Raw genomic sequence first — 18,252 nt, forward strand, 5'->3', positions numbered from 1 at the left:
AATCCTAACCCTAACCCTAATCCTAACCCTAACCCTAACCCTAACCCCCTCCCAAGGCTGCGACCTGCGAGTCACAGGGTGTGGATGTGCCACATCGGAGGAAATTAGTGAAGTGAGGGCCATTTTTACGCACTACGTGGCACCCATGCTCCCCCAGCCCCTCTACATCCCTCCCACCCCCCCCCACCTCACACTTTCATGCTGCTGCAGGGTCACAGAGCATGCGGAGCGATCATGAGGAAGCACGAGTAACCATACCGACGATGTGAGCCAGGAGCACAGAAACGAGGCACCCGAGGCCATTGGCTGAGGTAGAGCGTTGTCAGCCAATCAGAATCCTGGCTGCCAGAGGGTGTGGGGTCTGGAGCAGGGGACAAGCTCCAGGAAGCGGGCCACATGATTTGTAGTGGCATCCACACTGACCGGTGAAAGAATGTGGCTGGGGGGGGGGGGGGGGGGGGGGCAGAGACACAGTTACAGCCCACAGGTCAAAGTGGCCCTCCCACCCGCTGCAGTGAGACGAGCAACATGTGTGGGGGGGCTGGTGTCTCCTGACTGATTCATGGACTGGACCCTAACCCAAACCGCAAGTCAAAGCCTAACCGTGCTGAGCGGACCCCCCAGCCGGCACACGTACATGTATACCTGGAGCCTGGCCAAGGCCCCCACAAGGGGAAGGAGGCAAGAAACCTCAGGCACGGTGACATGCACGTGTGTCATCTGGCCTCAACATGCAGGCCTCATGAAATAGAAACAAAAGAGCTAGAGAACATGGACGAGGAGCTGGGGAGGAGCGTAGAACGGGCGAGTGGGGCCAGGAGGACAGGCGCAGGAGGGCTAGACCAAGGACAGGAAGGCGGGGCTAGGGGGCGGGGTCAGGAGCACATAATGAGGATAGGAAGGCGTGGCTAGGGGGCGGGGCCGGGCCTTCCCAGGGTGCCTGCACAAATCCCGTCTGGGTGATTTAGGGCTGCTTTTGTTTTCGGTCCCAGGCTCACCCCCCCACACCTCTCGGTTCCTCTGTACATAAACACAGGGTCAGCCAAGACTATGGGTATGAGGCCAGGGGGGGTTCCCTCAGGCTCTCGGGCCTCCATGGTGGTCAGTGCCCTCCCCCTTTATCCTGTGGGGTTTACGGCCCCAGTTAGGAAAGCCATGTGTTTATGACTGCAGCGGAAACTGACCCCGCCTCTTGCCCCGCCCCCCACTGTAATCACGGCTCCAGGCTCATTAACGTGCCTTGAGGTACGCTTCACTGCGGCTCCTGTTACCCACCGGCATGTTTAAAAACGGGAGGTGAAAGAAAAAATGAAGCTGACAGGAAGTTCAGAGGTCATGTGATCAAGGCAGGGTGATGATGCGGGAAAGGTAGCAGTAATAAAACGCATTGGCACACAAAGTGGATCGGAGCAGAGCAAGGATCTGTGAGGGCCGCTTTAGTCCATCCAACTGCTATTCAGCTTCAGCAAACTGGTGGACACACACCCATTCATGTCGCCACTCCCCCCAGCTCACAGAGAAGGATGAGGACAGCTTACCCAGCCTGGCCATGCTGAGGCGCTGATGCCCACAGTAGAGGTGCACTCACCGGCTTGGTTGGTGGTGACGGTGACGGACACGGCCTGCTCGGGTCCCGGGCTCTGCTTGGACACGCCGTTCACGGCCCAGATCTCAAAGGTGTAGTTGGTGTGGGCCTGCAAGTCGGTGATGGAGACGCGCGTAGCACGCAGGCTCAGCTGCTGGGGGGCGTAGTGCACGCCGGCCCCACACGGCTGGCAGCGGCGGCCCGCCCCCCCACACCGCTTGCACACTACGTTGTAGGTCAGGTCCTGCCTGCCACCCGTCGACACCGGAGGGCTCCATTCCAGGTTCACGGACGTCTCGTTGACGTTGGAGATCAGGTGTTGGGGGGATGAGGGTGGACCTAGGGGAGGAAGGGAGAGGGGAAAATAAGGAACATTACTGGTGGAGTGGAGAGGAGGTGCAGGATGGGGGCAGCAGGGAGGAGGTGCAGGATGGGGGTTTGCAGGGGTGTAGCACCTCCATTCACGCTATCCTGAAAGGCCCATTATCAGGCCTCATTAGGCAGCGGGATAAAGTCGCCTCATTGCGGGCTGATCGTGCCTCCCACGCTGCCCGCCCCTCTCTCATGGATAGACTTTCTAAATTAAGGCCCTGCAAGACACTGCCACTGTAATGTTCTTTCTAAACCTTTTTTTGCTTTCAAACTCAAAAGCCCCAGATAATGGCTTTTAATATTTAATATTGAACAAAGATTCTTTTACTGTCATCGCTAACGAACGGGGGTCTGAGAGAGACCTCAGGCGGCTGGAGGTCAGACGTATGTGTCCGCAGGGCATCTTTCGGCCCACTCTCCAGCGCAGGGGTGACGCCCTCGCTCCCTTCCCCAGTCCTGCCCTCATTTTGCAGCTCCTACACAGCACAGTACCTGGAGTTCCCACCATGAGGTGTCTTATCAGTCCCATGAACCGCAGAGGTGTTTGCAAAGCATTCTGGGAAGCTCAGAAAGATTGGGGGACGCGCCCGCCGGGAATGGACCAATAAGTACCCATCAGCTCCACAGCTCAATTCCATACATGTGTTACTCCTAGAATGTGCCTGCAGCTCCCTCCAGCCCACCGCACCGTACGCCCACCGAGAGGCCTCCAGACTGCAGAGCACTCCTGCCCCTAAGCAAACCTGCTACTTAAGAAGCATGCTACACTAAGTCGAATGGGTACAAAAAGAGGGACAGAGGGAGGAGAGAGAGAGGGAATGAGAGAGAGAGTGAGAGAGAGGCACAGAGAGAAGGACAGAGGGTGAGAGTGTGAGGGAGAGATTAAGGGAGGGAGAGAGAGAAGGGGAGAAAGAGAGGGAGGGAAAGAGAGAGAGAGAGATGCAGGGGGAAGGCTGATGACTTCTGAACAGCCTAGAGAGCACCGGTGCATTCGGATTTCAATTCCAGGCCTGAAGAACCGGAGACCTCTATGCCTACCCATGTGTACAGAGAGACCCCAAACCCCCACCACCCGAACAGAGCGCGCCCCATGGTGCTTAGAGAAAACGACCAGAGAAGCTGAATCGCAGAACACTGGATTATTCCAGATCCACTTCTTATTTCTGCCCAGAGTGGGGGGGGAGTGAGGAGTCCTAATTAAACTTGTCCCCCCTTCCCCCATTGTGTGCTAGAGAATTAGGAAGCAGCAGAAGACTGAGAGAATGGCACAGCTCAGCCAGGGTGAGGAGCGCGATTAGCAGAGAGCGGGTCCAGGCGGAAGCGGCGACGCATCGGGGCTTTGACACCTCCTTGGGGGGGCACAGGTCGAAGAGCGACACGGGCTCAGCTGGGGGGCGGGGGCACCACACGGCTCACAGCATCAGTATGAAAGGGGAAAACAAAAACGGATCCCTGAGACCAGGAGGAACCTTCTGGATTTGATCTGTCATCTATTGTAAAGATTTTCAGTAAAAAACAGTCAAGAGGCCATGATCTCGCAGGACCAATTATCTGTGGGCTCTGCACTGGCTGCCCCTGACCCCCCCCCCCATCTTGACCCCCAAAGGGCCACGATCAGGAAACTAAGAGATGTCAGTCCCTCAACAGCAGTTTCCAGTCAGGGATCGCTCTATAATGAACTAATCGTGGGCTAAAATGCCTTGGCATCAAAAGCTGAATTTTCAGGCCGGTGAAGCAACGCGTCTCTCTCCTGCACCCCCCTCACCCCCAACAGACACACACACACACACACACGCACACACGCACACGCATGCACACACACACGCACACGTACACATGTCCTGTCAGGCTGGAGGAATGAATCATTGATACAGCGTTTTATTCCTTCATTAGTAAAGCTGTCGCAGAGAGTGATGGCTAAGTGCCACCTGGAATTAGAAATTAGACCTTGGGCCGAGGTTAATGTGCGGGAGGATAGAGCACACACACACACACACACACACACACACACACACAGACACACACAGGCATACACAGGCATACACACCCACACAGACACACACAGACACACACAGACACACACAGGCATACACACCCACACAGACACACACAGACACACACAGGCATACACACACACAGACACACACAGACACACACAGGCACACACAGGCACACACAGGCATACACAGGCATACACACACACACACAGACACACACAGGCGTACACACACACAGACACAAACATACATACACACACACAGACAGGCAAACACACACACACACATACAGACACACAGACACAGGCATACACACACAGAAACACAGGCGTACACACACACACACACAGACGTACACACAGGAGTAGACACACACATACAGGCGTACACACAGGAGTACACACACACAACACATACAGGCCTACACACACAGACGTACACACACAGACACACAGGTGTACACACAGACACACACAGGCGTACACACACAGACACACAGGTGTACACACAGACACACACAGGCGTACACACACTGACACACACACACACACAGGCCTGTACTCATATCTTTCCGGGGACCGTCCATTCACTTCTACGGGCAAAGCCACGATCCCAGCCTTAACCCCTACCCAGCACTAACCTTACGCACAGATACACATAGACACACAGAGAGACACAGACATGAAGGGACAGGTGGGGGGGGCACTTACGTGTGCAGGGCATGGCTGGTGGGTCGGTCTCAGCGCGGAAGTAGCCCTTATCGCAGCTGCAGGAGGTGGAGCCCTCACGGGTGGAGTAGCTGTGAGGGGGGCACTTGGAGCAGCCCCCATCTGTGGACAGGGCCCTGTAGTAGCCAATCTTGCAGGCTGGGGTATAGAAAGCAGTTCCATCAGCACATGGCAAGGAGGGGCAGGACCAGCAGCAGCATATTTTCGCAGGAACCAAGCTGGAGAGGAACGCCAGTGTGAGAGATTATGGGCAGACATCTGCAGAGTCCTGCCCACAACCTTTTAAGGCATCTCCCACTCCAATCCTGAGAGATGGCATTGTAACTTTAAAGCCCCTCCCCACCCCTTTTGGGCGTGGCTGCTGTTGTCATGCCTGGTTTCCTTGGTTACCTGGCCAATGTCATTACTGCAGGTTTGACTGACAAATTATTCCTTATTCTGTCATTAACACTATACAGTCAACCCTTCTACATTGCGGGGGACAGCGGCAGAGGCCTCCACGAATCTGGACCCCGTAAAATTTCTCGGTCCACTTGATCCTCTTGCCGAGCAAAGCATTTCGGATTTTGGTACAGCTTAGGGCAATAAAACGGCGCAAAAAGATACGAGAAACATGAGATACAAAGATCACTGCGAGGAATCGTGTCAGAGGCCGTCAAACATGCTCAGCCGGCAGGTCTGTGTGGATCCGATCAGAGTCCAGGGCACGACGGTGCCAGTCGGATATCAGAGCTTCCGGCCGTGTGGGGGCTGGTGGGGGGCATCCATGAGTCAGGGAAGCAGTATTGCTTTTGCTGACCTGCAGGCTGGATTACAGGACCAGCAGACTGCCCTCTTGGCCCAGTAACCCCAGCAAACGTGAGAGCAATAAAGGCCCAGCAGGGAGACTTAAGGCCCCCTTTTTCTGTGAACAGGGGCCCTGGGCTCTAAAATGCAGAGGGGGAGTTGAGGGGGTGGGACACCTCCAGTGGGGAGGCACCTGCAGTCTCAGGCTCAATCTTGCAGCACCCAGCCAGCCGCAGGGAGTTAATTGAGGGCCCATTCTTGGTGGGGTGGGGGGGGGGGGGGTGCCCACCTGCTCGGGGGTCCCTGCCTTCACCCTAAAAAGCTTCCTGACCCCTCCTACCCCAGGCAAAACAATGGCTTGGCGAGCTACCGGTCATTGGGTCAGGACAAAAGCCCAGTCAGGGATGAGGCGGCGGGGGGGGGGGTCACACAGCGGACTATGATGATGAGCTTTACCGCGGTAATTAGGCTGTGTAATTACCCTGAAACCCTGGCCTACAGCCCCGTTACTAAATGCCCTTAATCCCCCAGCTTGTCGGCCTGAACAGCAACAATGCGGGGATTGGGGACTCCCAAGGATATTGGGACGTTTGTTTCTTCACTTAATCAGTGCAGAGGGGGGTGAGGTTTAACTGGACGTTTAAAAAGTGACATCATCTTATATGTATGCGTCCAACATTCCTCAGTGCGGGTCGGCACACAAACAGTCAGTGTCAGGGGCAGAGAGTTAGGAATAGTAAAGCAGTGGATGGGCCAGCAATGTCTTTCACGTATGATAAGCTTGATGCCATAGGTTTACAGTGCATATGCAGCTACTCGATGAGGGTAATTAGAACGTCGGATGGTAACCCATCTCCGGGCCACGCCAGGCCCCTGCAGACCAACCCCCCCTCCCAACCAGTGCAACTTGTGAGAGAGGCTGCGGAGCTGAACACCAGCCCCAACATTCCTCTTTACCTGAGAAGAACCTTGTCTTTTGTTCTGCAGGGAAAGCAAATCACGTGTGGGGGCGTCAGGAGCGTGGGGTGCCAACATCATACCCTTGAGCAACTGATTAACAGAAGTGGGGAAGCATTCCTGTAAAGCACTGGAGCTCCACCCCCACATGAATCCCTCCTTGTCTCCATCCAATCTGTCACAGGGGGCGTGGCCAGTGTCAGGGTACCAATCTACTCCTGGCACTGCCAGGAACAGAGGGGGGTGGATCCTAATTAGCTAAATGTTTGCTTCCCACAGAAACGGAACAGCTCTCCCCTCTGGTAGTCACAAGTAAGCTGTATTTGCTAAAGAAAAAAAATATATATTTTATATTATAAATATTAGATATATAATATTATAAGAACATTACGTTTTCAGAGACATCTCAATAGAGACCACCATGGTTACCCAACAAACGCTACAACAGAGTGCTAAACTGACTTGACAAAGACCACCATGGTGACACAAAGGATACAGCGACAGACACCGATGTACTGACAATGTGAGAGAGACCGCCACGCTGATGCAAGAGGTACCGCAAAACAGAGACTGCTGCACTGACAATGTGAGAGAGACCGCCACGCTGATGCAAGATGTACTGCAAAACAGAGACTGCTGCACTGACAATGTGAGAGAGACCGCCGTGCTGATGCAAGAGGTACCGCAAAACAGAGACTGCTGCACTGACAATGTGAGAGAGACCGCCGCGCTGATGCAAGAGGTACCCGCAAAACAGAGACTGCTGCACTGACAATGTGAGAGAGACCGCCACGCTAATGCAAGATGTACTGCAAAACAGAGACTGCTGCACTGACAATGTGAGAGAGACCGCCACGCTAATGCAAGAGGTACCGCAAAACAGAGACTGCTGCACTGACAATGTGAGAGAGACCGCCACGCTAATGCAAGATGTACTGCAACAGAGACTGCTGCACTGACAATGTGAGAGAGACCGCCGTGCTGATGCAAGAGGTACCGCAAAACAGAGACTGCTGCACTGACAATGTGAGAGAGACCGCCGCGCTGATGCAAGATGTACTGCAACAGAGACTGCTGCACCGACAACACAATAGAGACCACCGTGCTGATGCAGCAGAGACTGTTACACTGACATGATGGAGATTCTATGACAGAGACTGATATACTGAGGCGACGGAGACCACCGTGCTGGTGTGAAAGATGGCATGACAGAGATCACCATGCTGACGCGGCAGAGGGCTCTGCGCTGACAACACAAGAGATCATCTTGCTGATACAACAGATTGTCGCACTGATGACGCGAAGGACACATGCTTCTGTTCCTGCAGCAGCAAATCAGTCGTGTCTAAGCTAAAAGGCCCCTTTCTGTGTGGATGCCTGATTATTTACGTTACACTGACAATGGCAGAGTCCCCCCCAAATTTGTCTTTTGTCTGGGGGGAGAGTTTGTTCAGCATTCATATTGGGGGGGGCAGCCTAGACAGGGCTATCTTTGTTTGCAGAGGGGCTGGTTGGAGTGAAGGGGGGGGGGAGGGCTCAAGTTTTGCACCCACACCACTTCCCTGGGGCAGAAATCCTCACCAGGTCTCAAGGCATAACTTTCATCGTTCTTTGTCATCCAGGGCTTATAGGCCAGGTGGACCGTGAACAAACAGGCAGAGAATGGGGGCAAGGGTATTGGCAAGGTGAGGGCGAGGCAGCCTGCGACAAGAGGGGGGTAAAAATATAGGGAGGGCCCAGGAGACCGGAATCCCATCACTAATCAATTTCACTGGTTTCAGAGATACAGCATCGCACTGCCAATTGGCTACGAGATGCTCACACAGCCGCAGCTAGGTGATAATCCAAGGGACACAGGTCCAGCCCCCCCTGTCGGAACCCCCCCCCCCATGCCTGCACTGCCAGCCCCGACCAGCTGATCCCAGAGAAGCTGCTGCTCGCAGGCCTGGCTGGGATATTTTTAGGGTAATTTAGCTGCAAGCAGACAGCTGTTGGCCTCTTAATACTCACACTGCATACATCCCATGTGCACGGGCCAGTGTCGCGGGGCCAGCGGCTGCTGCAGACGGTAAACATCCCGTTTGCGTGGGGCTTCCCTGGTCACCCATTATGTACTGGGACAGTTTGCCGTCTGCCGCTGCTCACGTCCTCAGCAGATCAGTCCACCCACTCCGTTTTCAACACCAGGGGGCGCTCACCTCATCGCGAGATCATTATGTGCAGCAGACAGACAGTTAATCAGGCATTCAGTATGTTGGGCTCCATCTCTCCCTCGGATATCTCAGGTGCGGAGGAGCAGCAATCTCTGAATGAGCATCTGGTCCAAGCTAACAGTCCGAAAGGCCCCCATCGCTATAGAATAATCACCACCTCATAGTTACTGGGGGTAGGTCCTTTAGATTTTATCATCTCTGTGATTATCAGGACAGATTTTATTCCCTTTCAGAGGGGGAGGGCATCCAGCCTCCTGACATAATTTAGACAGAAATCAAGGCTGAAACCTGTCACAATCAGCAGCAAAGATCAGGTGTGACAGAGACAGACGGCGATCGCACAGCCTGACATGGCCATATCCTATCCTGCATGTATTCAGCCTTGTGTTTGCCGAATAAGGCAAAGGTCAGGTATGGATATCAGGTGTCTGCATGCGGGAAACGTGTCGTGGTGTTTCTCCATGTGACCGGGGGCCCGGCCTGCAGCAGGGAGAAATGCCCCCCCCCCCCCGGCTCACACGGGGCTCCCTGTGGCAGGGAAGTGAAATGGAGGCGAAAAGGAAAAGAAACATCCGGCCAGAAAAAGCAGCCCCCCCCCCACACACATACCCACCCACCCATCTACTCAGCGAAAAGCAGTGTGACCACCGACCCACCCTTTACCCTTTTCAGGATTTCCTCACTCCCCCCCCGCCACCATTGGTCAGTGAGACCCTGCCATATAACCCTCCCCCGACAGCTGGAGTAGGGGTGGGGGGAGCTTCCGTGGAACCCCTGCAACAAGTGCAGTGCAGAGTGGTGGGGGCAAGAGGGACAGAGCTGGGGGGGGCCATTATGGGGGGAGGGGGTATTGATTCAGGCGCTTTTGACATGCTAATTCGCTTAGCGGCAGTTTTAATGCCCCAAATTCCACCCCCCCCCCCCTCGCCCCACACCCATGACCCGGCATCAAAGCAATGCTGCTTTTGAAAGGCAGGGACCGCAGTGCTGGGGGGGGCCATGCAGGGTTAGCGGGCCGGTGAGTAGTCTGAAGGCGGGAGAAACTATTTTAATTACAACACTTTCTCTCTCTCTCTCATTCTCCTTTCTGTATCACAGTGAATGCCTGCCCCCCCCCCGCCCCCCCGCACAAACATCTGCGCAGAGATGCCCCAGTGATTATCCCAATGATCAGTGATGACAAGAATCGGGAAAGCATATAGCGTGTTCACCGGCATGGGTGGGGTGACCGGGGGGGGGACAGGAGTATCTGTCTCACACTGAGCCGGAGGGCGTCTCCAAACACAAACGACCCTCAAGTGAAGATGTCAAGATGGAACTCCCAGAAAATATCTAAAAAAAAATCATGTGCGAGAGCCACTTCACAGTGACATTCTGACAGGCATCTCCATGGAAACAGCCCCCTCCGGCTCTGTTTGTCTGCCCCTCCACTAGATGGCGCTACAACCTGGGGCAGTATACATGCTGCGTGCTTATACACGGACATCTTCACTGCTCACGTCCACCGTCCTTTACTGTGACTCGCGCCCCCCACCTGCAGGGTGCCAGCTCATCTTTATTCAGAATCACCAGCATGTCTCAGGGGGCCCTGGGCAGACAGGGGGAACCAGGAGCCGGAGGTGGGGGGCATCCCCCCCCCCAGTTAACAACCAAAGTGTTTAATGACACTCTATTAAAGGTAGAGGTAAATTATGCATGTTTAGCATCATTAACCACACAGCGGAGATAATTGGCCGAATGTGGAGGGTCACGGAGCCTGGGGGTGCCCCTGGTGGACACAGAGAGCGAGGGCGACTGGTGGGAGGGGTCATAGTCTGGGCATGAACACGCAGTGTCTCAGATATGGGCAGGAACCCAAAGCCACAGGAGGGTCACCGGTTCATCTACAGCAGTACGGGCTGACCGCCAGTCACCCAGCCAGCACCACAGTGTCCCAGCGAACACAAACATCACAGCTTCAGATGGGAGAGGGAGACATGACCAAAGAACATTCTGGAAGGGGGGGGGGGGCAATCAGAACAGAACTAATCTGTACGATATTCAAATCATCAGCAGCTGGCATGAGTCACGGCAGAGAGGGGATTCTGGGATGGAGAGGCATGTCTGTGCTTGGAGTAGGAAGCGGCGGGGAGGCATGCACACACCATGTAAATGAGGAATCTGCTCACATATAAAGCCCCCCCCCCCCAAAAAAAAGTCTGGCGCTCTTCAACAACAGCTGATGTCTCCCTCTCACTGGCTGGGGGGGGGGGGGGCGAGAGGGACAACTCAGCAAACGGAGAACGCTGCCGCCATAGCCGGGAAACATGCCCGTCCACTCGTCTTGGCCCACTCATTAGCGTGAGGAACGGCCCCCCCAAACCCCCCCGGAGGACACATGGCCCCCGAACACCTTGTATCTTAATTAAATCACAGCAACATTTCTTTCAGGGCTTGTCTAGTGAGTGATTTCCAGACGTAAACAGCGTGCCAGTCCCCCTCCCTCATGCGAAACGATACTTCTACAGAGGCTAAGCATGACGTTAGCATGAAGCTCACGCAAACACTTTCACTTTAAGCATGCATGTGCCTCATTTGGTGTCGGGATCAGGGCACTCAGTGGTCTTGGCCATGAACTGAGAATGGAAATGAGGCCCAGTGCAGACCAAGGAGCCTGCCACCTAGTGGGGGCCGACTGGGAGTCAGGAGCCCCCTCGGAGTGAAGTGAGCGACAACTGGCTGTCATCTTCTCCTCAAGCTATAAGCAGATGACCAGAGAAGCAACAGCCCTACGAAAACAATAAGTAAAGGAACGGCTTCTCGTGGCCCCCACGCCCCCAAACCCCCAAGGCCCCTGGCCTTGCTGTCTGAGCCCATCCCGCCCCTCGGACCCCAGCTGTCAAAGTTTTGAGGTCTTAATCAATCTTAGCCCTGACCCTGTCTGACAGCGGAAGATGGATGAGGAAGGGGGACACCTCTGACCTCCTCTGCTGTCCTTCCCATTGCCGTGCCCTCTTCCCCTGCAGGCCCGGACAATAGGGGAGGGGGCCACCTATTCAGGTCTGCTGGATACCCCCCCGCACCCCCCTCCCCCTGCCGGAGCGCCACCCCACTGGGCAGACCTCCATTCCACACCAACTGGAGTTGAAGCAGCAGAGAGACCTCGAGTCTCTCCTGTGAGGAGAAAAAACATCAAACAGGCAATGGACGGCCGTCAGCTCCGACACGGAGAAGAGGCGGCTGCCCCCCGCAGGTTCAGGTGACAGCGACAGGAAGCCCTGTCAGGGGGAGCAGAGCGGCAACACGACCGGGACCATGAGAGGCGGCTGGAGACAGAAACGAACATTGCTGTTAATCCCTCGCGTCCGCGTGCTCCGTCATGTTTAATTACTGCCCTTTCAATCCCATCAGTGATAGCAGCCCCCATTCTGCAAACTCCCGGGAAACCCACCCCCTCGCATCTATGACCGCCCCTAATCTCAGGCCCTCAAGAAGTCGCCAAACTAAATTGCCATCAGGGTTTGTGACACAATGAGCCCTGAGAAGGGCAGCCCCGTAAATAACGGGGCCTGGTGTGATGGACTGCAACCCCCCCACTGTTCTCAGCCTCCATAAAACCTCAAACTAAGGTCTGGATGTCCGGCAAGCCCCTCCCACCAACCCAAAAAGACCCTTGTTTGTCCTACTATGCCACTATTAAATGTGAAAGGCCATCCAGCGACAGGAATGCTCCCACTCCCCTACATGCTTCTCACTATATGCTCCTCGCCGCGTGCTCCCCTACGCCCTCCCCAGTGTGCTCCTTGCCGTGCTCCCCTACGCCCTCCCCAGTGTGCTCCTCGCCGCGCTCCCCTACGCCCTCCCCAGTGTGCTCCTTGCTCCCCTACGCCCTCCCCAGTGTGCTCCTCGCCGCACGCTCCCCTACGCCCTCCCCAGTGTGCTCCTCGCCGCGTGCTCCCCTACGCCCTCCCCAGTGTGCTCCTTGCCGTGCTCCCCTACGCCCTCCCCAGTGTGCACCATGCCGCGCGCTCCCCTACGCCCTCCCCAGTGTGCTCCTCGCTCCCCTACGCCCTCCCCAGTGTGCTCCTCGCTCCCCTACGCCCTCCCCAGTGTGCTCCTTGCTGCGCACTCCCTCGTGCTTAGGCACCCCGGTAAGTGACACACCTCCTCTCAGGAGGATGGCAGCTTCCACCGCCAAGCTAATTAGAGCCCGTTGAGCTAACAGACGTACCAGCACGTCACACCACGTTCAAACACCCTGACAGGAGCGACACGGGACTGAGAGCCCTTGTTAGCCCCCCGCCACCCGCCCCTTGGCCCTCCCACAGCTTTCATTAATCCATTCAACCCCGTCGACGAGCCACTTTCCGTATGACAATCGTGCAAAATAGAAACGTCCAGCGCACGTTATGGCGAGCGGCGGGGTGCAGCGGTGGGGTTAATCTGCGGCCAGGGAATGCCCCCTGGCGCACAAAGAGCATGAGAAAGAGAGAAAAAGAAAGAGAGAGAGAGAGAAAGAGAGGAGGAAGAGCAGCAGCCTGCACCACCAAAATGGTGAATAGTTCATTTACGGGATGAAAGCGTGGGGGCACCGTCGGCCGCTCAATAGCTTAGCATGGTGGCTAGTAAAAGCCCCCCCCCCCCAGACACCCCATTCCTCCTTCATCAAACAAGCCTGGCTGCCACCATGAGGATTAAACAGCCGTTACCACCAGGGCACCGTGAGCAGCCCCCAGGCACTCAGAGCAGCCATTCTGCTCGTCCCAAAGAGATGGCTAATTACACTCATCACCGCTACATTACAAAGAGCGTTACACGTGTAATGCTGGAATGAGGGAGGGAGAGAGAGAGGGACAGCCGGCCGCTGACCAAAAAAACAAATCATGAAACAGCACCCCCTTACCCTGACACTCTCCGTTGCGCTCCTCGAACCCAGGGTAACACAGGCAGTTCCCAATGGGTACCAACCACTCGCCGTCCGCCCCACAGTACATCTTGGGCACGTCCTTTTCCTCCGAGTTGTTGACACAGGAGCCACGCACCTCCACCAGCGAGGAGGTGTCGGCCCCCGTGATGGTATCAGGGAACTGTGCCAGGTTGCGCACAGTCAGAGGGCACTTCTTGTAAAAGACGCGCACAGAGACCAAGGCGATACAGGCGCCCACGTCCTGGAAGGCCAGGTAGAAGCCTTTGCGGGACAGCGCCCCCACGTCGCGCACCTCCGTGTTCAGCTTCATGATGCGGTCGCCGATGTCCACCTGCGTGAAGCTCTCGTCCGCCGCCACCGTGTCAATCTTTCCGAACTGGTTCTCGCGGATGTAGCGCTCCTTGTCGTTATTGGACTCGTAGTAGTAGAGGTTGAAGGTCTCTTTGCAGGTGCCCGTCACCCCCGGCAGGCTGTTGCAGTCCCTCAGCGTGAACTTGATCTCGATGTAGACCCGCTGGGCGCCGCCGCGGGCGATCCAGTCCGTCCGCAGCCAGTTATTCTGGTTCGGCTCCATGACGTTGCACACCTGATAGGTGCGGATGGGTGTATTCTTCTCGTCCATGATGCTCACCTCTTCCCACTGCACAGAAGGATGAGTATTGGGACGAACGGGTGACAGACAGAAGGGTGCGGTTGGATCCCTAAATTAACCTCTGCTTTCTACATATTCAAAATCCGAACTTAAGCGGCATCCTGTCCGCATGCAATCACAGAGGAGGATTCTTTTCTCTCTAATGGCTAGCCAACGGTGTAAAATATCTCCGCTTTGTTGGGAGTATTTTCCATTTATGCTAACTTAGCAAGCACCCTTAAAAATTTCACAATGCGTTTTAAAAACCGGTGTCAAGTGTTCTGCAGGACCATTTTTACCTTTTTATTTTGAGCGTCTATATTATACTGCATCTTTTAAGTGATTATTTTAAATTATTCTTTTACTAAATTATTATTTTCGCAGTTTGCGAAGCGAGCGCTTTAGGGCCTCAGTAAGTATGAACGGACGCCGTGCGTAAATCTTACCAGGTCAGGCACAGCGCACGGCTGCGGGGAACCGGCACACACACTTTTTATATCGTATGATTGTATATATGAATATTAGAATCTTAAAACAACTTTAAATATATCGAATGGAAGTGTGAATATATTTAGGTTATAAATAATTCGGTATGTGATAATAACCGCAAGCAGCGCTTTTAATTTTCATATTTAATACTCGGGCTTTCGGGAATACAGGCAACAGTCCTTCCGACCTGGAATCCTCCTGTCCCGCCCCAGGCTGCAGTTACGAGGCGGGCGCTCAAAGCTGCGGCCCGCGGCGTCTTTCTCCCTCCCGGGGTCGCTTCCTTGTAGCTCCCTTATTACACCGGGGGCAATAAACCGGACCTGCGTCTCATTCCTACACATTTACCGCTGGGATTTTCCGCGCTGCCAAGCCCCGCACTAAAGCACCTTTCCATGCGAAAGCCATATAAAGTTTCTCAACAAAAGGCAGATTCAGTTCGCCCTTTATTCTGGAAATCCGACGCCCATTACAGTATCTGCCTCACATTGAACAATTACCGAGGGAGGGCAGTTTAATCTCTCCCCTCTAGCGTCTTTTGAGGTCCTTTTTTAGGCCCACGGCCCATGGCTTGTACTCACCCCTCCTTCTGTTGGACTTGCGACCCATCCCAGCTCCCCCTGTACTGATCTGGAGTCCAGTAACGTCACTGAAATAGGGAAAAACAAGAAAAATACACGCAGCGCCATTAGCTTGGCTCATTGGAAATGGCCAGTAAAATAGGACACCCCAGTAACCCTGTGATTGTTCTTTAAATGCGCTGTAAAATCACATCATTCGAAGCATCGTCATATGTCCCATGTACTTACATTAAAACACCCAAAGCCCATTTTCGTTATATTAACGAATATAGGCCTATTTCCTAAAACTTCAAGAACCTCTAAGCTTTAGTTCATTTATATATATATATATATATATATATATATATATATATATATATATATATATATATATAACACACACACACACACACACATATATATATGTAGTATATATATATATATATATATATATATATATATATATATATATATAGTGTGTGTGTGTTTTATTTATATATAAATAAAACACACATATATTTATATATATATAATTACTGCTACAATAAAGCATGATAAATTGAATTGCTTCTATAAAACAGGAATGACCATGAAAGAAAGAAAAAAAAACATAAAATCGAATAAACGCTTAACTCAGCATCTCGACAATTGTTCAGACGCGTATTAATTGTGGAAATGAGTCCGGGACTTTTCATGAGGTAAATCAGAATGTTGAGAAATAAAGACAGGGGAGATTAAACTGGACCCCCGTGTCCAGATATGTTACTGAAGCACTGGGACAAAATCCTCCGATTGTCGGCCGGCGCTGCGTACGACGGTGCTGCTGGACGCCACTTCATTTTCCTGCAAATCAAACCTGTCACTGGTGATCGCATTCGATCCTAATTATAAATAAATTGCCTGATGTCTGTAATTTACATTTTAAACGTCGACACTGATTTATGTTATCACTTTCAAAATCACATTTAAATGAACTACTTTGTTGAATTACTTAAACATTTTTTCAAATCATGTACAATTAAGTATAGTACATTTAGTATTCTTCGAATGAGCGGAAAAAAGGAATATTGTAATATCTAAATAAGCCACGTAACAGTAAAGGCGTTGTGTGTATATTTTGTAAGCAGAAAATATTCTGGAGTCGCGGTTCAGTGATTTATCGTTTATACGAATAGAAAAACAATTAAAATCCATGGAATATAAATATGTCTAGGTGACGTTAAAATGAAACTTATATTTCCGCTATCAATGAAACTAACATAAATAAGGTAGTGTCCTTAGGTTTCGCGATTAAATGCGACCCCCGAAAATAGCCCCATTAAAAAAATAACCCCCCAAAAAATTTGATACAAAATATGCGCTCCGGGTTTTTCGAAGGGGTGGAAGTGTTCGACTTGGCTACGATATCAGCTGGCTACTTCTATAGGTAATGAAAATAACTTCATGAAAGAAAGCTGATTTTATCTCAAACAAAGTGATGTGGCCAAAGTCTCCGTGTTGCTGCTGCGCTGAAGCCTGTCTGAAGAGCGCTGCGGGTCCCCGAAGAGGACGCCGTCCGGAGCGGGGGCTGAGTGTGGGGAACCGTGTCGCCGCAGATCACGCAAAAACGCGGGTTATCGAGTTCCGGCAGATCACTTCCAAGCAAGGGCAGCTCGGTGCTGCGAAAGCCGGCGCGGGCAGCGAAGATTCGAGCGTGGGGAGGGGGGAGTAAGATGCATCGTCTTCCCAAAGCAACTCACCAAAAACTCCGAGAGGCTCCTGTCTTTGTCCGATTTCTTACCTTCGTTTGGTGGGTAAATCCGTGCCGTAAAACACAGGGTGGAAATCCCAAAGAGCACCGAGGCGGCCGTGTACACCAGTCTAGCCATTTGTGCCACTGGCCGTTTTCCGTCCTTTGGTCCTGTGCGGGTCCGAGCAGCTCTCTCCCTGCGGAATAAGTGTATGAGACTGCAGCGAGGCGCGGTGCTCCGGACACATGAGCGGGGGCGTTTCCCCAGCCTCTGACGCGCCTGTCAATCCACGCAGGGACAGGGGCACGAGAAACAAGTCAAATAATCATTAACCGCCCCTCTCGTCGATCCGGATCGGCAGTGATAAGCGCGATTCGGGCGCCGATTGCGGGCTTGCAGCTTCGCACCGCCTGAACAGCGGGGCTGCGGCTTTAACGACGACACGTGCTTTCTGTTTACCATATTTACCCAGAATAAACGTGTGAATCTAAGGTGCCACAACAGGGGAACTCATTTTCTCTATTTAATTGCCAGCATAATGAATATGGCAGAATAGTTGTATTTCATGACGCGCACTGGTTTTCTAATTTAATGGAAGTTATTTGTTTTTAGCCTTATTTTGCTCTACCTTGCAATAGGCCTCTGTGTAATAGGCCAGCATGAATGCATTCTTCTGCTTCTTATTATTATTATTATTGATGTTGTTGTTATTGTTATTATTAAGGTTTTGGTGGTAGTTATGGTGGATTTTGCTATATTGTTCCATTCGTATTTTTCTTTTTTCCGACAATAATATAGGCCTAATAGTAATACATATTTGAAAACTAAATGCTTTTGTTTGGTTTGACGCAGGGATTTTTATCACTGGTCTTTACTTATGTATTTGCTAAATAGGTCGCATTTTAAGTCCAGTAAAGGCCGACGGGTAGCCGTCTACTCAGTAACGCCACCGCCACCTAGCGGCACCGTTAAGTACAGCCTTGTCCTCTATTTTAACAGCGGGCACAGTCGTGAATGATTAACATTTGTAATGAATTTCTAGCCACGTACACGTGAAACTTCCTTTACCTGGCGCAATCTCACCGTTTTACTAAACAGCGGGCGTGCCATACTAGCATTGCATAGTTATATTCATGAATGTGGTGCCGATTCTTCGAGTTAACACTGGAAACGTGCACTGGTTGTTTAAAAATAGCTGGGATATAACACACGTATGTCATCGAAAAATAATGTGCCGTGCATGTATTTTAACATCATTAGTATTTAAAATTAAACCTATGTTGTAGGTATCTAATACAAAC

At 52.6% G+C, this 18,252-nt stretch overlaps 1 protein-coding gene across 1 annotated transcript in view; it reads right to left on the reverse strand.

Annotated features, from left to right (window-relative positions):
• LOC125711679 (ephrin type-A receptor 4-like) overlaps positions 1-17,219 on the reverse strand; it is a 29,536-nt gene extending 12,317 nt beyond the window's left edge. The window contains 5 exon segments of the mRNA XM_048980866.1: positions 1,585-1,924; positions 4,665-4,820; positions 13,521-14,184; positions 15,243-15,310; positions 17,002-17,219. Of these exon segments, the coding sequence (XP_048836823.1) occupies positions 1,585-1,924; positions 4,665-4,820; positions 13,521-14,184; positions 15,243-15,310; positions 17,002-17,089 (1,316 nt within the window). The 5' untranslated portion in view covers positions 17,090-17,219.
• Positions 17,220-18,252: the final 1,033 nt, after the last annotated feature.

Source organism: Brienomyrus brachyistius, chromosome 17, assembly GCF_023856365.1.
Source record: "Brienomyrus brachyistius isolate T26 chromosome 17, BBRACH_0.4, whole genome shotgun sequence".
NCBI lineage: Eukaryota > Metazoa > Chordata > Actinopteri > Osteoglossiformes > Mormyridae > Brienomyrus > Brienomyrus brachyistius.